Genomic DNA, 23,987 nt, shown 5'->3' with positions numbered 1-23,987 from the left:
TATTTCTTGTTTAATTTAACTACAGCTTCTGTTTTCTGTTACACACCAAAGAGTCTTTGTCAAGAGTATCTACAGCAAACCAATCACCAGAATTGTACGCTGGCACTGTATGTTTCTGCAAAACATGGATACATACATTTTTGAATTATATTTAAAGTGGATATGTTGAGACTATACATTTGTGTACAGTACAGGCCAAAAGTTTGGACACACCTTCTCATTCAATGCGTTTTCTTTATTTTCTTGACTATTTACATTGTAGATTCTCACTGAAGGCATCAAAACTGTGAATGAACACGTGGAGTTATGTACTTAACAAAAAAAGGTGAAATAACTGAAAACATGTTTTATATTCTAGTTTCTTCAAAATAGCCACCCTTTGCTCTGATTACTGCTTTGCACACTCTTGGCATTCTCTCGATGAGCCTCAAGAGGTAGTCACCTGAAATGGTTTTCCTACAGTCTTGAAGGAGTTCCCAGAGGTGTTTAGCACTTGTTGGCCCCTTTGCCTTCACTCTGCGGTCCAGCTCACCCCAAACCATCTCCATTGGGTTCAGGTCCGGTGACTGTGGAGGCCAGGTCATCTGCTGCAGCACTCCATCACTCTCCTTCTTGGTCAAATAGCCCTTACACAGCCTGGAGGTGTGTTTGGGGTCATTGTCCTGTTGAAAAACAAATGATCGTCCAACTAAACACAAACCGGATGGGATGGCATGTCACTGCAGGATGCTGTGGTAGCCATGCTGGTTCAGTGTGCCTTCAATTTTGAATAAATCCCCAACAGTGTCACCAGCAAAACACCCCCACACCATCACACCTCCTCCTCCATGCTTCACAGTGGGAACCAGGCATGTGGAATCCATCCGTTCACCTTTTCTGCGTCTCACAAAGACACGGCGGTTGGAACCAAAGATCTCAAATTTGGACTCATCAGACCAAAGCACAGATTTCCACTGGTCTAATGTCCATTCCTTGTGTTTCTTGGCCCAAACAAATCTCTTCTGCTTGTTGCCTCTCCTTAGCAGTGGTTTCCTAGCAGCTATTTGACCATGAAGGCCTGATTCGCGCAGTCTCCTCTTAACAGTTGTTCTAGAGATGGGTCTGCTGCTAGAACTCTGTGTGGCATTCATCTGGTCTCTGATCTGAGCTGCTGTTAACTTGCGATTTCTGAGGCTGGTGACTCAGATGAACTTATCCTCAGAAGCAGAGGTGACTCTTGGTCTTCCTTTCCTGGGTCGGTCCTCATGTGTGCCAGTTTCCTTGTAGCGCTTGATGGTTTTTGCGACTCCACTTGGGGACACATTTAAAGTTTTTGCAATTTTCCGGACTGACTGACCTTCATTTCTTAAAGTAATGATGGCCACTCGTTTTTCTTTAGTTAGCTGATTGGTTCTTGCCATAATATGAATTTTAACAGTTGTCCAATAGGGCTGTCGGCTGTGTATTAACCTGACTTCTGCACAACACAACTGATGGTCCCAACCCCATTGATAAAGCAAGAAATTCCACTAATTAACCCTGATAAGGCACACCTGTGAAGTGGAAACCATTTCAGGTGACTACCTCTTGAAGCTCATGGAGAGAATGCCAAGAGTGTGCAAAGCAGTAATCAGAGCAAAGGGTGGCTATTTTGAAGAAACTAGAATATAAAACATGTTTTCAGTTATTTCACCTTTTTTGTTAAGTACATAACTCCACATGTGTTCATTCATAGTTTTGATGCCTTCAGTGAGAATCTACAATGTAAATAGTCATGAAAATAAAGAAAACGCATTGAATGAGAAGGTGTGTCCAAACTTTTGGCCTGTACTGTAACAACACTAATGTTTAGTTATGTTAAGGCACAAAAAATACATGGTTATGTCAGGAGAAGATCATGTTGTTACTTAAAATGCTTGGCTTTAGTAACACAGTCACAGCTGGAAATGTCGCTGATGTCTCATTCAAATACACCCTGTTTGTTTGTTGGTCTCAAACAGTGGTCTACATCTTGGTAGTTGATCTCGCCTGGGTGTGACACCACCATCCCCTCCATCTCGCAATCAGAAAATAAGCTCACGTACAGCCTGGTCTCATATGCGAAATGGACACAAACCCTTAACAACGTATTACATGGTGCAGGGCACGGGATGTCTGAAACAGACACGCTGACAATACAAAAAAAATACAAATGCAAAGTCAATGAGGATCTTTCGTCATTGTGGGCACATAAATTAAGTGTAAAAAGTGAGCAATGCGCATTTGGTGTTGGAAGGGTCAAACAAATTTGGACTTTCAACCAGTAGACTTCTGTTCTTGTCCCTCGCGAAACCAAGTCATTGTCGTTATGTTACTTTACAGACTTTATATGACTATGCAAAGTATGTAAGTTTACATCATGTGGGTCTCGTGCACAATTATTTTAACCAAAACCAAAAGTGCTTTTCTTTCCCTAAACCAAATCAAATTACAAACCGTCACAATGTTAACTATAAAAACCACAGTAACGTGTTACAAACTGCGACAGTCCATAGTACACTCTCCACCGGCATCGTCTTCATGTTGAGAGCACGTAGGCCTAATTTTAAGCATTTTATGTATTTCTGTGAGACTGTATTGTCATATACATGTAATCAGAACTACGTCACTTTGGAAATGTTGATATGGTACATGTGAAGTGTACAAATGTAACGCATCCGTGGACTGCAGAAACATCCAATGCCAATATTTACTAAATTAATGATTTATGACTATTCTTAATTTGGAACTTGAGCTTTATAGCTGTTCCTCCTAACTCCACCTTAACTCTAGACCTCATGACTAACTAGCCCCATGTTAAAAACAAAGAAATAAAGAGAAAGCAAGAGAGAGACCCAGCCAAGCTGTTCCCACTTTGGAGATTTCTCCTTCATATAGACAGAAGCTCTACATCACAGAGTCGCCCTCAGTGTAGACAGAGCTGTCTGTTTTTGTCAGCCACATGCAGTCATGAAGTTGTCATCATTGTGAAATGTGAGGGCAGCGCTGTCCTTTAACGCCTCCACCCCCCCACACCCCCAGATACATTGTGCTCATTATATGGGTCGTGAGCTCAGGGAGGGTTCGGGCTCTTTAATCAATGAACACGATGACACAGGGTATAAGTCATACTGGTATTCAATAGAGCATGCCATGGCAACCCAAAAAAACCCCCACAGAAAACAAAGCAACAAAAGATGAAGACAACGTGTGAATAAGCGTGGTGAAACGTACAGTGCGGCAGTTGAGTGTAGCTTAAAAGGGAGGTGGATGGACATTGTGTGTGGTGCAGAGAAAACAGGTGGATGGTCCCATATGATATGTGTGTGTTCTCCCTCAGTTTCATTTAGTCCTTATACTGTAATTACATGGATGAGACTCACTGCAAGGCTCTTTCCCTCCAGTGCTCTTCTTCTCTCTCTCTTTCCCTCCATCTCTTCCTCCCTCACTCCAAGTCTGTGATTTCATGTATAATTACTTGCATAATTATAGTTCCCTCCATCCTACTGTTTCAGGAGGTCTGTTTCTGTCTCTCTGGTATCTCTTGTCTTTCCTTCTCTTGAACACACACGCACATCCGCACACGCAGACATAACAGTGCTTGCACCCCACCGATTGTGCCTCCCTCTCGCCTGGTGGTTAGACTCGTCTTGTCACTCTCTTTTGTCTCGTCTTCGTCTGAGGCAGGCCTGTTCTAATATTGGAAAGACAGCAGAGCAGATACAGTGTGCGCGAAGAAGCCGATGGTTTACTCCTGGGCTGCCATGCTTCCTCATTAATTATTCATTCAGATATCACAAACTTAAAGAGCCTTAAGGTGTGTCACAGGGAATGAGGGGAAAACAAAATGCTCTATTTTTTTTTGTTTTTGGCTTACTACTTAAAGCTTTCTGTGTGAGACCGGGGGAGGCAGACACAAACACTGACAGTACCATTGTAAACCTGCACCTTCACATGTTTTGAAAGTTTCATAAGGCTCGCGGATGATGCCAGTAGATACAATTAGTTTGATTGCTTAGCAACTGAACATCACTCTTGAGAGAGGGAACAGAGGGTAAAGCTCAGGTGGAGTACCGAGGTTACACGCTGCTTTTCTGAAGAATCTGTTTTTCCCAAAAACTTCCATGCAAAGTAGCATGCGGTGTATCTTCAGCGCCGCTTTCATGTGTCAATCAGCCGAGTAACGCACCCCGCTGTGTCTCAGGTTAACTGACAATAAGATTATATCAACACCACACCTAATCCACACACACACGCGCAGCCACACACACGCTTGCAGAGTCATTTACTGCTCGACAGGGTTCAAAATTTAAGCTTTGTACTGCACTGCAGGTCTACTGTGCAACCAATCGTGGCCTACTTTCAGGTATCTGGAGGATTTTCCCTGCTTTATCTGGGCATTTATGCCCTCACCCTATTTCAACTCGTCTCTAACAACACACTGCAATGTAAAGGAGGAAATTCGATCTATTGTACTCAGAAGTGCTGAATGTTTTAAAGTGAGTGCCAAGAGTCAGGATTAAGCTGGTGTGTTTTGGAAGCTGACAGTTTTGGAGCTTCAGTCAGAGATGTGCTGGTAATGTAATAGTTTCTTATAACCTGCCACTCACCATTACACCACAGACCCTAATGATGGTCAGTCATGGTCTTTGTCACTGTGCTCTTACCCCCTCTGCTGGAGAGACAGGAGACCAAGACCTGATGCAGTCAGTGGTGGGACAGGCCTGGAGAGTAAAGTACCTTCATGTCTCCAGAGGAGGGTGATGTATTTATTCTGCAGCAGGCAACTCTGCAAATAAACTATCTGATGTGTTCAATTTAAACTTCTGCTTTTTGTCTCCAAGTTTTTTTTCCAAGTCTCACTCTGTCAGATGGTTGAGTTGGGTGTGTATGTGTGTGTATAAGGGAGGGCGGGGTCACTTGGGACACTGGTCTGGTCTGTTGCAGCACATCGGTGAGGCTTTAATTTGGTGTGCGAGGCGAGCCGCGGTGGACTCTCCCAGCAGAGACAGTGCTGTGTTTGTTTTGCGGGTGTGTAAATTAGCGGTAATTCGTTTGCTCAGTAATGACGTGGGAGAGCTAATTAGGGCAGTGTTGATGGGTGCATTAATTAGTCTCTAGTGTGTGATGCTAATGAGACCCTGATTCGGGGGTGTGTGTTTGTGTTTGCATGTGCATGAGTGTAAGCCATGTATCTGTGAAGGCCTATCACTATAGGTCATGCCATGAGGAATGGAATGTAGTATGTGAGCACGTGGGAATGGATAAAGACAGGGAGAGTGTGTCTGGGAGTCGACATGGGTGCCCTCTGTGTGTGGGTGGGTGTGTGTGTGTGTGTGTGTGTGTGTGTGTGTGGGCATGAAGGACACAGCAGGTCAATATCTGTGTATAAGAACCCATTTAATCCTGGCGGCTCCATGATGCCTGGCTGAATAGCGATCCTTCCATTCAAGTGTCACAGGGCCAACGGGCCCCTGCTCACACAACACACGCCCAGCACCACAGTGAGAAGGTGTGCAGCCGCTCGGTCACACTGCAGAGGTTTCAGTGCCACAGCTGCATCACAATCATAAATTCATCCCCAACCTATAAAAACGTCCTGCACACAAAACAGACAACACAGGGAGCCGTAATGGATGAAAGGCTGTTTTATAAGTGTGTTCAGTGACAGGTCCACTTCACAGATAAGAAGGATCCATCTGTGCGTGGTCACAGCGGGGCAGTGCTACTACGCTACTCAGTGGCTTCTCTCAGTCAGGATGTGACAAGGTGGCAGCTTGCTGTTAGAATTTACGGCATATTACTGATGTGGCATCCGTCATAGCAGCAGTGAGAGGCAAGCATATAGGAGGAGGAAGGAGAGGGGGAGCAGGGGGATTGGCTTCGGAGCCTCACCAGTGATCTATTCTAATCATATTTATTCATGACTATCCCGTTATACATAATCCATTACTATTCCTGTTCGACTGTATCCTCTGCTGTTTCGTGCCGTCGCTCATTTCTTCGCCTCCTGTCCTTTATCTTGTACAACTGGGGAGAAAAAGAGAAATTTAAATCAGCATGAGAGGCCAGTAGATCATCCCGTTTAAAGAAACTACAGCACTCAGAGTCATCTGTGGCTTTGAAACTACACTGACAAATACAATAAGGTGATTTATTTTTAGCGCGAGCGGCTAGGATTCCAACTGAAGTTTCACCAGAAGAGATCACTCAAAGGGTTGAGGAGATGGAGATTTGTCATGCTGAGCTTTATTGAAGACCGTCAGAGACAGACTTGCCCTGACCCAGGCTATACTCACTCACTACTTTGAAACTGTGGTATTATGGGAATTGAAGTTCAGCATACCTCGAACCTCCAGCTTGCACTCCACCTCGTCTTGCCCGAGATCATTGATGGCCCTGCAGGAGTATTTCCCCCCATCAAACATGCTCGGCTTGCGGATGTTCAGAGTCAACACGCCTTGGTTGTTCTGCATCAGAAACTTGGGGTCTTCACCGATGATTATATTGTTCTTCATCCAAACGATCTTTGGCTGAAGCATAATGTGTTGGAAGAGGAGGCACATTTGGCGGGATGGAGGAGAAGAGAGGAGAGGAAGAGGAGGGAGTGTATAAACAGAGTGAGAGCAGAGGGAGGAGGGAAGAGAGGGAGAGGTGAAATTAGGTCAACATTTCGGCTTGACAAATCTTTGCCGATTCGGAGGGATAAAAAAAAAAGGGAGTGTGTTCAAAGATCTTTCTGCTCCACCTCTTGTTCTAGCTTCAGACATAAAAATACACTCCTGCTGCAAAGGCATCAAAATCCTCTCTGACTGTTCTACACTCGCTGTTTGACACTCAAAACCTGTACGCTCCCTCTGAAAATACAAAGCATGAAATCTGTAGCGTACCCTTACAGCAAAGCTATCACGGGCCAAGGCAGGTAACGTGTATACTGGATGGGTGGCAGTGCTACGCTGTAATGTATAGTTTGCTATTTGCCGGATTCAGTAGGGACATTGCCTATAGTTTATTCCATGGGTTTATAATATAAATGAACAAAAAATTTGTTCAGAAATATGCAGTATAGTTTATCCTTCCCATTGCCTATATTATTTAATCATTATTTTACTCTTATTGTACCCATTGCTTCCATTATAGTTACAAAAATACAGAAATGCTCCAGATTGATATTTTTTATTTTCCAGGTTGATGTTTTTTGTATTTCTTTTTTCTGCATGGAAATCTGCATCAAAACTACACTTATTGATCGATAAATCTCAAGGTGTAACCAATGATTTACAAGCAAGGAGCACGCCATCTCCTGAGATGCGAACAAATTGTTTATTGAAAATAAAACATGTGAGTAGTGACTGGTGGGTGGGAATGGCGGGGCAGGATGGGAAAGGCTACGGGAAGGATCTACCGCTGTCTCTGTGCTCTGCAGACCCCCAGAAGCCTTCTAGAGGATATAAAATAAGATAAGATAATTCTTTATTAGTCCCACAGCGGGGGAATTTCCAGTGTTACAGCAGCAAAGGGGATAATGCAAAAACAAGATGCATCGTACAAACAACAGGCAAGGTACAATAAATAAGCACACAGTAAAAAAGCAGAGTATGAGCAGAGAGACCGAATGGTTGAATTCACATTATTGCACATAGGAAATATTGATATTGCATATATAGAGAGACAACTGACCATTGCACAGGTCTTAAAAGCCAGAGCAAGCTTGGGATGTAGATGTAAACAGCAGAAGCATTGATTCCAAAAGCAGATGGGAAGGAGAGGAAGGTGTCTGGAGTATAGACTGCTCATGCAGCAGAAAAGGGGCTAGCTAGAGGTACAAGAGATGGGAGTCAGAAATTATGCTATAGAGGTTATGGTTAGGGTTAATGATGACAGAGGAGTAGGTTTTAACCATGGCTGAAGCATTTTCTGCCCTAGAAACCCCTTAAAGCGGCTGTGTAGGCTGAAAACTGGCAGCACCCTCAGTAAGGATAGCAACCCAAAGTGGAGGGTTGGAGGATATTTGGGGTTGCCTGAAAACCTGGCATCACTTTGTCAATAACAGAAACTGCAAATGGTTGGTTGGCGGAGTCAGTGGCCCAGGTGATCTCGGTGTCGATTGCAAAGATTGTGGAAGATCACTGAAGTGAATCTGCTGAGTTGCACTAAAGAGATCCCTACTGAGCTCGGGATACCAGTTCCCTGACAGTCGGCTAAAGGAGGTAAGTTAAATCCTTGAAATATTCCAGTACAAATTATTAGAGGTAGCTTGAGTTTGTTGCAGAAACACCAATGAGAGTGTACTGGACGTGGAGGGACGGGAAGAGGAGTGATAGAGATTTGGTTCTGCTGCTAAACTCTGCTAAGATAATCTCCAAGCTAATTAATAAATTAAAAACACACACACACACACACACACACACACACACACACACACACACACACATATATATATGTATATATATATATATATTTATATTATTATATTTATATATTAATATTAACTGCTACACACTTGTTTACTGTAAAGCTGTAAATACCTTGGGGTTGCCACGGACTGCACAGCTGATAGCTGCGCTGTAACCTGCAATCACACTTCTGTCCACCAGGGGCGCTGTGAACTTGGGGGAATGGTTCACATCCTTCTCTCTGTAAGGTGGGGGTTTAAATGCCAAACCTGGACAGGGGAGGAGAGTCTAAATTTATTTCTTGCTTTGAAAATACACACAAAGCAAGGTGCAGTGTAACGTTTAGCTTCATTATAACTGAAACTCAACTTCAACATGCTACCGACATTTTCAGTTGCCTTCATCAAGGTGGCATCATGGCTGTATCTGGTTTCCTTATATGAAGTATGTGAGGTTGGAGGAATACATCATTTCTTCCCTGGTACTAAAAATGAATATGCAGTTTTTTATGCATTTTTATATTTAAGGATGGGGTTTGTGGAGTGACAGGTTGTCTGCAAGGTGTCACTGCAGTCTGTGAGTCAGATCCACCCCTTGCTCCTCTACAGCTCCACCCTCTCATCCAAATATGGTCACAGCTTGTTCCAAAAAACCAAGATGGCAACAGTCAAAACGCCAAAATTGAGGCTTCAAAACAGGATTTCACAAACCAATGGGTGATGTCACGATAGTGGCGTACATTATTTCATACAGTTTATAGTTTTAATGTATGCTCTACATAATAATGTGCTAATGTAACATATCTGTTGTTTGCATAAACATACAATGCTATCATTTTTTCTGGCAGCTGAGGTGGTAATCTTATGTATCTATCTGCTGAAAACAATGGTAAATTGTCTTGATTAAGAAAACAATACTACTATTGTATCTTTGTTTACTTGCTATAATTGATAATTACCTGTCACATCACTGATTGATCGACAATACAGAATGACACTTAATATAGCCTCAGGCAGCACACAGACAAAGGCTAAATTGCTAAAAATGTTAACTGAATAAATCATGGTGCACTGGTGAGAAGATGTACAATGTGTTTTGATTATCTTGTCACAGTTTAACCCAAACCAAACACTTTGGCCAGTTCGTGTCACACTTTTAGAGCCAAATCTGTTCAAGGATTGTGTAAAACATTGACTGAAATGCTTTATTAGTGACCAACTGTTGTGTCTTTCAGCTGCTGTGGGATTGTTTTGCCTCTCATGTCCATACCACATGCTGTCACACTGGCAAATTGTTTCAATTTGCAGATTACCATTTGAATTGTCGAGACAGGAAACTGACTTTTGTTTCATCATGATGTCAGGTGGCTACTATAATCAACTATCCTCACAATTTTATAGGCCAGACTAGTGTTTGGAACACAGACGAGATTGGCTGGTTGGCTGCCAAATGTTCTGGTAGAGTAAGCAAAGGCAACAACACAACAACAGTAGCAGCATTTGGCTGGTGGCAGGTGTTAATTTCCCAGCCTAGTTGCTTTCATAATCCACGGCCAGTATTCAAATGTTATTTAACACTCTGTCAAAGAATATTTCTGTTTAACATAATCAGTGTGAATTAATTTTCCTCTGAATTATGTTAAAGTAATTAATCACAAGTAGTTCTAATGTTGTTACTGTGTTCTGTAGCTGAAAATCATATTGCAGCTGGTATTTTAAGTAACATTTTCAAGTGTCCTAATGACAATACCTCCTGCTCTTCTGTATTGTGCCCAGTATATGCCATAATGCACACTTTATAATTTAACTTGATACAGTAAAGCCTACAGCTCAGCATGCATTAGATGTTCTTTGGCATCAGTGCTGTCATGTTGCGATTTGATGTTATTGTCCTGTGTTGGATGCTGCTATCTGACCCAGTCTCTCACTTGTAAAAGAGGTTTTAAACTCAGTGTTGCTTCCTAGTTCAGTAAAGGTTATATGACGTTACGGAGTGTGGCGCTCTGCAGGGATTACATTACCGGTTTTGGTAATGATGGCGGTGTTCTTGCTGACGCCAGCCTCGTCGCTGAGGCCACAGATGTTTTCGCTGAACACTCTAAAGGAATACTCGTTCCCCATGACCAGGTCAGACACAGTGCAGCTGGGCCTGCGGTTGTGCTCATACACCGTGAACCATTCCTGATGTGAGAGAGACAGAGAGGGGAGAAGCAGAGGTTCAAAGAGGCTTATAGCCGAGGTAGAGATCTATATAAGCTGAAGAATCTCCTGGCGGCATCCATGTTCTTCTGGTCTGCCTTCCTGTCGATTCATACCACATAATGACCATGACAGTCTACTGAGGCTTTACAGGTAGGTGACAAATCTCCTAGATGCCATGTCTTAGCCATCATGAAGGTCCACTGGACGCTTATACTGTAGGTAGCTGCTGTTAAAGGGATAATTCAGATTTTTTGAAGTGGGGTTCTATGGGTTCTTATCCATAGTCAGTGTATTACTCACAGGAGATGTCAGTCGGCATGCCTATAGCTTGGATAAGCAGGCTGGAGACCAACACAGGAGCTAAGCAATGTACGTTATGCTTAGCTTCCATGTCGTACTCCAGTCTGCTTCTCCAAACTGGGGGCATCCCGACTGACTACTGTATGTCATACACACTCTGTAGATAGGTACCTCATACAACTGCACTTCAAAACATCTGAACTTTCCATTTAACAAGTCAGGTTTACACCAAACCAATTTGTGCAATGAAACACAAAAATATACACCTGTCAATCCTGTCTTTATTAGTGGTGGAGGTAAATTAAGTACTTATGTACAGTTTTAATGTACTTGTATTTTCATTTTCTGCTACTTTAAACCTTCACTCCACTACATTATGGAGGGAAATATTGTATATTTTACTCCACTAAATTTATTTGGGGACATTAGTTACCTTGCAGATTCAAATGATTAATACAAAATATAATGAACACATATATTATGATGCAATAGGTACAGTGTATAAAGTAATTTAACAATTTTGGGAAAGACCACTGCGCTCAAACCTCTGGGTGCGTTGTTCAAAAAGAGTCCTTAAATGAATCAAAAAAATGGGGATCGCACACCTCCTGAATGCAGAAAAGTTAGTAATTTAAAAATGTTTCACCTTTATCACTATTAAAGTGAAGTACACATCAATACATCAACAATCATTATCCAGTGATGTAATATAACATTATGAAATGGGCCATTCTACATGATTACTTTTAATGTTTGTACTTTAAGTATATTTTGGTGCTAATATTTCTGTATTTTTACTTAAAGGAAATGGCCACTTTAGAATGAAAATAGTCTTGCGTGAGTTGCCATGTAAACACAGCACTCCTGCAGGGCAGGCTAACTGACCACGGTGAGAAATGGTGCTATAAAAGTGGAGTAAATTACGTCTTTTCAAGTCAATTTTGCATGCCGCGGCTTCAGGGCACTTGGATTACGATGGACAAGCTGTTCTGATGTTGTTGAAATGCATTAGCAGAGTGTTATTACATTTTCACAATGTGGGTTCCATGCACTTCAAGTGTAGCTGTTATTCCGGCTAGCTGTATTCCCACGATACCCCTAACAAGTATTGTGGATTAAAAAACTACACTGGACTTCTTGTCGGCACGAGGGTCAGTAAGTACTGTCTGTATTTTCATTCTAAAGTGGCTATTTCCTTTAAGTAAGATTTTGATTGCAGGGTATTTTACACTGTGGTATTGGTACTTTTAGTTAAGTAAAATATCTGAGGACTTCTTCCTCCACTGGTCTTAACTCACTAGCAATCAGGTGCAAAACCAACACTAGCCCAGAAATTGCTGCACATCTTTGCTATAGACTGAATCACAATGTTTGGTTACAGTAACTTCTGGGTCGAAAATCCCGGCATCATGTACACAAAATGAAACAGCACTGAGAAACTCAGTTGGTACGTTTTTAGCCACCTGGAAAAATAAATCAGTTTAAGTGTACTTTATAATATATTCACCCCTTTACTTTGCTGACGAACTGCCCCCACTTTCTGTGGGGAACTGAAGCTATTGTCTCAAAGCCACCAGACTCCATTGACAAAAACAGTAAATTTACTTCGCAGAACACGGGAGTTGCTGGCCTGCCACTGTCTTGATTGGTTAGTGTGCAAGGTAAAGCAGTGAAAATATACTAATTACTAATAATACTATTTTTTTCAGTGGCTAAAATACATTTTGCTGTGGCCATCCACAGCAATATGTTGCTGAGCTTCTGTGCGAGTATATTTGGTTTATCAAAGATGCTAACAAAATTTCATATATCTCTGCAATACAAAATGATTTTCTACCTGGCAGTGACTGTTGCATCACAGTGATTTGCTCAATTACAGACTGCAGCTTTAACTTGATCAAACCCGTTGATATTGTTTGCATGATAGATAGCTTCATGCTAATTTAGGTAAGCAACAAAAAAAAAGCAAAAACACTTGTATATATAACCTAGTGAATTTCCTGTTGGCCTATCAGCTACCTGGGCCATTGTTGTTCTCTTCTCTTCTCTTCTCTCCTTACTAAAGCCAAAGGTGAAGCTGTTTGTTTGACTCACAGTAATGTTATCTTGTATATAACAATGTTAATTCTACAAAGAGTTAAGGATTAGGCTACACTGAACAACTTTGTAAGTTGGTTAGTGTTAATCAAGCTAATCTAGATCTAAAATGAATTTCCTGACACAGTTACTGATACAGCCACTGATGCTTAAGAGCTCCAATATGTCTGCCGGTGAGTTACTGTATATCCCTCTGTGTAAACTCCTATACGCTTCTCTCCCACCATGCATACCTTAGTCTTCTTGTCAGCCTTCTGAATAGTGTAGCCGATAATCTCACAGTTGCCGTCGTCTTTGGGAGGCTTCCACTCGAGCGCAGCATTGAAACCCCAGACGTCTGTGACATGCACAGCAATAGGGGGACCAGGCTTTTCTGGTGGGTTTATGAGAGCAGACAGAGATAGAGTTGGAGAATTTTATTATATAGCTGGTTGAGATAACTAACTGTCTTTCCTGCCTGAGTAGACATGTAAGCAAGTGTTTAGAGGTAGAGAGAGCGGTAGATTGATAAACTGGAGCAGGAGAGTCCCACAGAGAGAAAGAAATCAACATTTGCAGCGGTGGAGATTTGGCAAAGATTGACAGATTAGCAGAGCAAAAGACAAAGGTTCAAGGAAAGGTGGTGATGCATACATTACTAGAAAAAACTGTGTTGGCATAGAAGTGACAAACTGAGAAATAGGATGCTTTGCCTGCCTGGATTACAGAGCAAAAGAATGCAGTGTGTTTATCATCGATCTTTCTGTGTGGCCCCGCACTATACACAGTGCAGTACAGAAATACTGTACAACATAGTAATGTATTTGCCATTAATCTTGCTCTACGTGCTTTCCTCCGTGGAGTACAGTACAAACAGTGAGCAGCACTTCTGTTCTGCCCGTTAATCCTTCCTGTACTGTCTCCTGCTGAAACAGAGCAGTGACAGATCAGCTGAGAGTGGGGTGCTGATCAGAGGAGCTGCAGCCTCTCATTAGCTCAACCTTCTCAGCAGAGGAAGTGACAGAGTAGCCCTCAAAATCCAAACCTAATCCCAGTCTACACGCAAATAATCCCAGCGGAGCTCCGCCAAATAATCCACCCGGCACCCTGACCCAGGGAGACGAGCCGTAAGATGAGGAATGAGCTGGCGGCCACAGTGGCGGTGCAGGAGCCAGGATTATACGAGAGAGAGGAATCAGCGCTTTGATGATTTGCTACTTTGAGTCACAGATCCCGAGGAGTATGAAATTAGGAATTATCATCAAATTTGAAAAAAAAAAAAAAAAATCTCTTGACATGTCACAGATTTGGGCTCAAGCCGTCATCCCCTTCCAAACAGGTTATTAAGTGTGTACCTTGTGAAGTATGAACCGCGCATGGTGTTCTAATCTTAATGAGAGAACACGCAACAGGAGTCTGAGCTGTCTAGGTAAAGCTGAGAGGTGTTTGCGCCATGACGGGACTGACCTACAACCTGGATGTATATGTCAGCGCTGTCCGACATGTTCTCAATCTGAACAGACAGAGTGTACTTTCCAGAGTGGGTTCTCTCTGCCGAGCGGATGAAGAGGATGGTATCCACTTCGCTGGTGCGAGTTCCCACTGTTGTGTCCTCCAGGAGAGCGCCATCTTTGAACCAGTTCACCACAGGGCGAGGCTTACCCTACAGTTAGAAAAGTGAATTTAAAAAAAAGGGCTGTAAGAAATATTTTGTGGTAAAAAGAGTCTGGGAAAAAGCAGAGGAACTTGGTGCAATAAATTTGTAACCATCAGCTGGCTTGTGATTATCAAGGCAGCATGTGAGTCGATCTCAGAGAACACTTTTCAGAACACATGTCCCTTCTTAAGTCATTTATGACAGAACATTTCTTGCACGTTTTGGCAGTGAAATATTCCAGGGCATCCTATTCTAGGTAAACATGTCTCAGCTTTAGTTACACCACATATTTCTTTAGTGTGAAAACAGCCGTTGGAACAGACTCCGTCCGGCTCTTGGATAAGATGACAGAGCTGTGGGTGCTCTTTTCTCCCAGGAGAACATCATGTAGCCACGTCCTCTGTCTCAGAAGAGGCTTTTCATCTGCTCCTTCAAAGGCAAGCAAAGCCATGGCTCTCTTTTTCTTTTCTGTTTTTATTTATAACAATGGCTTCCCCTTTGCTACTTATGGTTAGCTTCGTTTTACCAGCGCTATCATTTGCAGGTTGCTGTCAAATGCTGTAATGCTCCCTATGCCCTTTGAGCTCATGCTCTCTCTGTTACGGCAAAATTTACACATCTGATTTGCTTTTCAGAAGGAAAAATGCTCCATCAGGTTGCAGCCACAGAGGAATCTTAGGCATTTATTGGGTTACTTTACCTACTTAAAACACACAGCAAAAAGTGCATTATACACATGTGGACATCCATGTATTAAAAAGGCTATCTGCTGTTTTAAACGTGATATCTCTTACATGTCTTTTAGGTTCAGTTGAGTTCTTACTTCAAATAAACCACTCCAGGGTTCACTCGAAACCCAGCTGCAATGACCCATTTTGAGTGGATCATGGAGTGGCTTTTTAGATTTCTGTCCAAACTCTACTGCCTTTCTCCCCGCTCTTCAAATAAACTAAACTTAAGAGTTAGTTTTAAACGCTTGAGAGTCTGAAATCGCCATTTTGTGAAAGGTCAATGTGGAAGCAACTTAGTCTTTAAGCACCTCATATTGTTCACTCTTGGCAGAACTGGTTTAGTTCTGCTTTTGTAAATGTAGTATATACGGAGGCGGAGCAAGGGATGGTTTCTTGGGCTCAAGCCCTGAATGTTTTCTCAAAAGCTCCAAATGTTTTGGGTTTTTAAAATACCTTCAACTTCAGTCACTCAGCAAATATATGCCGATGATGTTTATCCTACTGCCTACCTGTTTTTAGGTGGCAGGATTGAAAATTACTCATCAACATTTGTTCTGTTGTGGCTTCTGAGTGATGACAACAGTTGGAGAACAATTAGATATAAAATAGGACGTAGGCTCTACAGAATGATTTTTTCCTTGGCAATCATCATGTTTTTTTCTCAAATGATGAACAGATTTTTGGGCAGTCTATCATCTCAAGTGGCTTGAAAAAAAGTGCACATGGCTGCTGGAAATGGGGTAAAAATCTCCTCAAGGAACATGACCCCAGACCTCCCTGATTTGGACTGAACCCCAAATGTTTACAGCACTCGCCCCTGAGTGTTTATACTCCAAACTAAATTGAGAAAAGCCAGCTTGGCTGGATTTGGACTAACCTGGAAGGGGATGACCAAGTTCACCTTCTCGCCCACCATCGTGATGAGTTTGGTTCTCAGTTGGCGAGGCAGGCGGATCTTTGGATTCTCTGGATGGTCGACATGTGAGATATGGAAAAGGAAAAGGTAACTTGAGTGGGTGGTGTGGGGGACTGTTCATATGTAAAATGTACAGCATGCACAGCTTTTGTGTGTGTATTATTGAGATATGAAAATACACGGTGGAATTATTCCCTCTTAGATGCGGTATGTGGTTAAGAAATAATCCATGTGGTTCACAGTAATATCATAACAGCTTAGACCCAATGGTAAGCTTGGTAATTAAATGCTGTTGTTTTTTTCCGCTAAGCAGTATTGTTCTTGAACACTGGCTGAACACACAGCGTGTGGGAACTGCAGGGTTTCTGTTGGAGCTTTAACAGAGGTGGAAATATTAGATATTTTACAATGTCTTCATACAAGAACTATTTTAAGACTTCTCATAAGAATTTCTGCAAAAACTGACGTGACAAATTTCTCTGACCCATGATCTCTCTGATTGTGACAGCCTGGGCGAGAACGGCGGGAGGGCTGCGGCCAGCAATGTTGACAGCCATCACTCTGAACAGCATCTTCTCCCCCACTGGGAGACCCTTCACCCTGTACTGGTTCTTTCCCACTAGTTCCTCATTAGCTTGCACCCACTGATCACCTGAGGAAGAAGAGAAGAAGTAATCAAGGAACAGATCGGAAATTAAAAACTATCCAAAGATTCAGGATAATGCTGAGAAACTAATTAGGAATCAGATGTGACTAAATAACAGTTTGCTAAGCCCCACCCCTCTCAGTTATGTAGCTACACCTGATGAGCTTTTCATTGTTGCATAGCACATTATGCTGTTTACACTTCAAACAGTTGCAGATTTACCTCTCAAAATTCAAAGAATATTTTTAAATAGTGGGTCCTTGCTATCAGATGGAAGTAGACAAAAGTAGACTTTTTCAGCTGTAACTAGCCAGCTAATTCAGCTAATGTTAGCTAAACTGACTTGCATTTGCATAGCGCCTTCCTAGTCTTGCAAAGCGCTTTATACTACCATCCTGTAAAATAAAGACGCATCTCATAATTGGAAACTAAAAGACGTGTTCCATTTGAACCATGAAGCAAACAGAGCGTTGCCACAATACACCTAATAGCAGTGCAAGATTTCAAAAATGGCAACCCACAAGTGTGGTCGCAAAAAAAGAGACGGGATTACAGAAATACAGAAGGAGAATGATTTCCAATAGCTGGGATCCACGAGTGAGAATGTGTACCAACTGAAGTGTCTGACACTGTGTTTTCTCTATTAACCATGGAAAAATTTGTGACATAAAACAACACGCATCAGGAGATATATATAGTCATAGAGCCCCAACCGCCATTCCTTGTTTCCATTTCAGGAGGTTGGCAAACCTAGCTCCATGAGTTGGTTCAAAACATTGTCAATGGCTGACTTTTTAAATCCAGCCTGCTTGTTTGAAAAAAAGAAACAATGTAAAAGGAGTCTTAAATATGAACATGACGACTACATAGAAAGAAAAGCTCCAGATATGTAATCATGGATGGGGCTTTTTTAGCTTAACCTGTAGCCCCACAAACAAATGTAGTTAGTTAATTATATGAAAGCAATGGTTGGTTGTTTCTGTTCACTTTTGCTTTAGTTTTTAGTTTTGGAAAGGCAATAAAGAGACACCACCCAGCAAATGTTTTAAACACACAGATCCTTGACAGACTGCAGTGCCAAGTTACAGTTTCTTAGCAGTGGTTAGCAAATGTAAAAGTCATTTGTAAGAACTGACTTTGGGTTGCCAGGTTTTTATAACTCCTTTGGCTGGTGTATCCTCCTTTAGCATAACTGATTTTGTCTTGTTGGCTAGCTACTGTAAAAAGACAAAGTAAGCTATGTTGAGGGAGGATGAACAACAATAATTTCCTTTTTCCGAACCTAGAAACCCAAAAGTTGTTGCTAATAATGCAGATCTATTAATGAGCATTTTATTTTGAAGGTCTAGTGTGTAGGATTTAGTGGCATCTAGTGGTGAGGTTGCAACATTGCAACTGACACTTTTCTTGTGTGCCAGGCATGTGGCTGACGCAAAAATGCAAATAACCCTCTCTAGAGCCAGTGTTTGGTTTGTCCGTTCTGGGCTACTGTAGAAACATGGTGGACTCCATTAAAGAGGACCCACTCTGTATATAGATATAAACGGTTCATTCTAAAGGTCATGAAAACACAGAGATTCGTACTTACAGGTGATGATACACTAATGAAAACATAGTTAAGAATATTATATTCAATATCTGCCAATATATCCCCCTAAATTCCACACACCCGACCTTTAACTTTTACATTAGTTACAGCTTATAAACTCTCTCTAGTGCCTTTGTATAAAGTGCCAAACATTTTGCATGTATTTACTTCCTTCGATGCAGTACTCAATGATGTAGCCGTCGATGCCGCCTGCTCCGATCTTCTCTGGAGGACGCCACTTGAGTGCACAGGTAGTGTCTGTCACATCATCCACCAGGAGACGAGTGGGCTCGCTGGTGGGGGCTGAGAGAGACAGGAGCTAATTAATACGTTAATACCCAGTGTAAATGGGATGGGAGGTAGGTTAAGCTGCCTCAAAATGAGCATTGTGTGAAAAGCCTCTGTTAATTAACCATTCTACTAATGATAAATGGCAACGCACCAATGGGCATGAAGGGTTTTGAGTTTGCACTGGGCTGAGAGATGCCGATGCCGTTGACTGAAAACACTCTCATCTCGTAAAGTACACCTTCAATCATCTTCTTAGCCTCATAAGTGGTGGACTCATAAACATCAAAGTTGAGCTTGGTCCATCTGGATGAGCCAACCTTCCTCCTCTCCATCAGGTACCCTGGAGGAGACGATATCAACGTACTGTGAAGTCATTAAAAAGTCAGTGTTCCTTTAAAAAACAGTTCAAAAACATTGCAATGTGATAAACAGAGTGGATTCTAAACTGCTGTTTTCTCCGGGGAGGGAGACATCAGATGTGAACATTAGCTGCTATGTGTTTCAGGGCTACCTTTAACGGGAACGCCGCCGTCAAATGAAGGAGGGTCCCATGTGATTGTGCCACAGTCCTCGCCAACTGATGTGCACTTGACATTCTCAGGAGGGTTGGGCACATCTGGAGAGACAGGTTACAGTTAGAAATGGAAAGAGGGGAAATATGAGACAAAGGGAGAAAGGAGAGGAGGCATGAGTGTGACAGAAGTGGGTTTATGAGGCAGGGAGATACTGTATTCAGACATAATTCAAACCTTGTATTTTTAGCTTTGCTTTGTTTTAGTTGTCTTTCATGTCACTGGTCATATCCACTTCCCTGCCATGTAATTCTAAGATATCACATAAGAATTTTGCCGCAGCAGAGATTTAGCTACGTACAACAAACCATGTGTACTTTAACACAACTGCAAACCTTACTGCACATAGGGTTTGACAGTATATCAGTATTATATCAATATTGTGATATGAGACGAGATTCTGTCTTAATTTTTGGATATCGTAATACCATTGTTGTAATACAATTGTGGCGGCACAATGGTGCAGTGGTTAGCATTGTTGCCCCACAGCAAGAAGGCTCCTGGTTCGAATCTAGGGTGAGGGGTTTGAACCTTTCTAGCCCTTCTGTGCAGAGTTTGCAGCATGTTCTCCCCGTGTCAGCGTGGGTTTTCTCTGGGTACTCCGGCTTCCTCCCACAGTCCAAAGACATAAAGGATAGGTTAATTGGTGACTCTGAACTGCCCATAGGTGTGAAGGTGTGCGTGAATGGTTGTCTGTCTCTATGTGTCAGCCCTGTGATGGTCTGGCGACCTGTCCAGGGTGTAACCTACCTTTCGCCCAATGTCAGCTGGGATAGGCTCCAGCCCCCCTGTGACCACCACCAGGATGAGCAGTTATGGAAAATGAATGAATGTTGTCTTTTCCTGGTAAAATGATACACTTTTCTGAACTTACCAGACTGTTCTAGCTGTTCTATTATTTTCCTTTCCCCACAATAGTCAACCCTACAATATTTGGTCAAAAATATTGTGAGATTTGATTTCTTTTCCATATCGCCAAGCCCACAGCAGAGTTTTTTCAAACATGCTGCATTGTTTTAGATATCTTAATATGTGTTCACAGCATTCCAGCTATTGGTTCCTATCCATTTCATTATGGTCTTGGCTGGACTTGAATCCATCCGAGTGGATATTTTGTCTGCTTATACTGGTGCCAAAATGATGGTATAATGATTACATGGCAAGTCTTGCATACTTTTCTTTAATACTGCTGATTGCATTCTGAGGCATAGTTTTTCAAAGCATACTGTATTATTCTGAGTGAAACATGTTGTCTATTCATTTTGTTGTCTGAGAATCTAACTTGGAGTAGAGCCTTGAAACTTGCCTGAAAGCCTTCACAGTTAACATCCTGTCTGCCTTTATTGGTATCAAACTAATGCTGATATGATTACACAGCATTCTCACTTTTAACTGCATTAATGAACCACGATAACCTAACTTTTACAAACCACAGAAGCAGATGGTGACAGATCATCTAGCTCAAGTTTGGAGGCTCTGGAAGTTTTTTTTAATTTATTGAAATGAAAATGAATTTTAAAAAAATGAATATTCAGTACATTTACAACATGTTTGGATACGCAAATACTAGTAAACTTGCTAAAAGATAAAAAGCATTGAGGAAGACGGACATAGATTTCAGATGATATATGGTTTGAAGAGATGAAGCCAACAGTGACAATTAGCAGTTCAGTAGCAGGGCCTGATAGCCCTCACTCAGCCTGCCAGGGAAAATAGAATAAAAGCAACCAAAAAAAGGTAAATGAGAGATGTAAAAGGCAAAAGTGAGAAAAAGCCACTGACCCACGATCTTGACAAAGAGTTCAGCCTTGTCCTCTCCAGCAGGGTTAGTCACGGTGATGGAGTAGCGGCCCTCATCCTCTCTCTCCGCCCCCTCAATTACAAAGCTGCTCAGGGTCTTCCTCATCTCCACGCGGACCCTTCCCTCGCCCTCAGTCACCTCCTACCACACAGGGCAGGACAGAGTGAGAGAGACAGACAGAACAAAAGGAGACTGTTGAAGAGAACGCTGTCGCATGACGACGGCACAGCTGCCACAGTGACAGGTGATTCAACCTTCCCACTCTAGTTCACGTTTCATTCTTCTTTTGTGCTGTTCAGTGACTAACGGCTGGATACTCTGATTGACGCACAAAGGTGGAGAGTATCTGACGTGTGTCTGAGTGTGTATGAGGTGAATGGTGAGAACCCTCTCTATTCTTCCTCACTTGGTCTCCTTTCATCCAGCACACAGTGGGGGCCGGCTCTCCTGTGATCTCAACGTCAAGTCGGAGTTTGTTTCCTGCCACCACGGTGATGTAGTTCTTGTTGCCGCTGCTACTGGTGTCCAGGTGTATTTTGGGTGGGTCTTTCAGCATCGGAGGAGAAGACAGAAGAAAGAGGTCATTCAGGTGAGAAGCAAAACATATGAGGGAAGACACCAATATGATTATTTTTGCTTTGAAGCTTTTTATCCTAGTTTCATTATATCAAAATAAAAGTCCTCTCAACGGTCATGTATTCATTGGTTGGGGACAAATGCACATACTTTAAATATTAAGGGAGATGTGTCCCCTGTGTCTCCCCTGAAATCCATACCTATGAATCTATGCCTACACACCTATTAATGCAGTTACAGTATCGGTGCCTGGAGTGGCCAAAATAGACAACTAAAGACTAATTTTTCAGCAATGCCTTCTCATACTCTTATACCAAATAAAAACAACACTATATTTCACATCATATATTAAATAAGGTTTGCTTTATATGTATAAATAATATGATAAAAAACATTTTCATTTTTGGTTTGCTGAGAGGCATGATGGATTTCTTTTCACAATGTTCCTATGACTATATGAAGTACTTCACTCCACATCACTGTTATGGGAATGTCAACTCAAAAGGACAATTTCCTCATATTTGAACATTCATAAAAGCATTAAGACTGTACATATTTTCAGCATATTAAAACAATGCCGGGTATCATATGCTAAATGTGCGGTCATGCCATGTCACGTTCTCGCCTTAGTATGCAGATTATATACAAACTAGTGCATACCCATTGAGTGTACAGTCGCCCACATACAGTTTCACATGGTGTGTGTTTGGGATACAGATCATGGGAAATCGCAGAGTAAATAGTCAACTGAACCCATTAAGAAGAGCAATGTATTCAGACAGAGTTTTTGTGAATTTGATAGTACCATTGCTTTATTGAAAGTACAGTGGTACCATTGCCAGTAGTGGGATAGTTAGTGGGCTAAAACTGTACATTAGTAGTTGGGGTAGCACGTTGAAAGGCAGATAGTTAAAGTCATTGCCTTATAGAAGCTCAGTTTTAGTAAGTTTTCCAACTTTTGCCAAGAGGGAACTTTAGATATTGGTCCCTAGATTATGTTCACCGAGTTTCATGCAGATCGGTCAAACTTCCTAGGAAGAGATTGATTTGAAGTGTTTTTCAAAAAATTCAAAATGGCGGAAAATCTATATAACCGGAAGTTATGGGTTCTTGAGGCAAATTTGTTCCTCATGAGGAGAGGCATCTCTGTGCAAAGTTTCATGTCTCTACGACATACGGGGCATGAGATAAGCCCATTCTAAGTTTGCAATTTTAATCGGTTGCTATAGCGCCCTCCTTTGGCCAATTGATGTCATATTGCTTCATTCGCATCCTCCCATTATATTAAGTTTCACATGGATTGACCAAGTCAGTGAGGAGAAAAATGTGGAACAGACACACCCACACACACACCCACAGACAGAGTTTTCGGCATTACGTAGTAAGATTCCCCTCCTTCCCTCTGTCTCGCCTTCCCTAAAACTCCCCTCTACACTAAAACGTTGACAGAAAGTTGAATCTATAAAAAAAACTTTGAACGTAAAAACGTTAGAACTGGAGCTGAAAAAGGAGTGACATGAAGAAAGAAATCAGAAGACTGTCTTAAAAACCTACCCAAAATCCAAAAAAATTAAAAATAAAATATTTTTTAATGATGGTGTTTTATTTTTCATTTTCTTTGGTGCAAATGTTTCCTTTTTCAATGCCAAACTCTATTTCCAATGCTGAAACTTACTGTTGCTGTTCTAGCTCCGTATGTTGTGACCTTCCAATTTTTCAATTTGATATTTTGTCTTTTTCTTTCAAAGAGGGGCATTTCATGATCAGAACACTCAAGTTTACGAAGGAAAGAAGTTTAAAGCAACATGTAAGCAGCTGAAATTCTAGTGTTAAAATACTCTTTAAAACATATTTAAAAAAGTCTGCAACTAAAACAAAACACTTGGCTTACCATACTGAAAAAATGAAGACTACCATATGGGAGCACGTTGGTTGGATACTGAGATGTGTCAGCAAGATTTTGGTTTTCACACATTCAACAGGAAAGCTACTCTTTGTGTGAATACCACAGTGCCTGTGAGTACCTGTGAGCATTTTCCTGCACCAGCACTTTTCTACTTTTTTTTCAAAGTAACATTGCTTTACTTTTAATACTGCAACTTGTAATTCAAAACAGTTCTTTAAACTATTCTCCCTGAGCCCGGTCAGTGGGGTTAAGCATTTTGCATGCAGGATTTGGAGTGTTAAAGTTCTGAGTAAAAAGAAAAGTAACCTCCATCATACCGGTACTAGTCATCCT

The 23,987-nt window shown here is 41.8% G+C and overlaps 1 protein-coding gene across 1 annotated transcript in view; it reads right to left on the bottom strand.

The window, feature by feature from the left end:
• Positions 1-5,580: 5,580 nt before the first annotated feature.
• The window catches only part of mybpc2a (myosin binding protein Ca), a 41,339-nt gene continuing 22,932 nt past the window's right edge, over positions 5,581-23,987 (bottom strand). The window contains exons 16-28 of the mRNA XM_049562301.1: positions 21,579-21,718; positions 21,154-21,313; positions 19,311-19,415; positions 18,951-19,139; positions 18,677-18,811; positions 16,759-16,926; positions 16,236-16,324; positions 14,438-14,633; positions 13,225-13,364; positions 10,414-10,573; positions 8,526-8,662; positions 6,344-6,530; positions 5,581-6,027 (exon numbers count right to left, since the gene is read on the bottom strand). Coding sequence (XP_049418258.1) covers positions 5,993-6,027; positions 6,344-6,530; positions 8,526-8,662; positions 10,414-10,573; positions 13,225-13,364; positions 14,438-14,633; positions 16,236-16,324; positions 16,759-16,926; positions 18,677-18,811; positions 18,951-19,139; positions 19,311-19,415; positions 21,154-21,313; positions 21,579-21,718 — 1,841 coding nt within the window. The 3' untranslated portion in view covers positions 5,581-5,992. The remainder of the gene's footprint in view (positions 6,028-6,343; positions 6,531-8,525; positions 8,663-10,413; positions 10,574-13,224; positions 13,365-14,437; positions 14,634-16,235; positions 16,325-16,758; positions 16,927-18,676; positions 18,812-18,950; positions 19,140-19,310; positions 19,416-21,153; positions 21,314-21,578; positions 21,719-23,987) is intronic.

Source organism: Epinephelus fuscoguttatus, linkage group LG19 (genome assembly GCF_011397635.1).
Source record: "Epinephelus fuscoguttatus linkage group LG19, E.fuscoguttatus.final_Chr_v1".
NCBI classification, from domain to species: Eukaryota; Metazoa; Chordata; class Actinopteri; order Perciformes; family Serranidae; genus Epinephelus; species Epinephelus fuscoguttatus.
The sequence above is the reverse complement of the archived record's forward strand: the minus strand, read 5'-3'. Positions and strand labels throughout refer to the sequence as shown.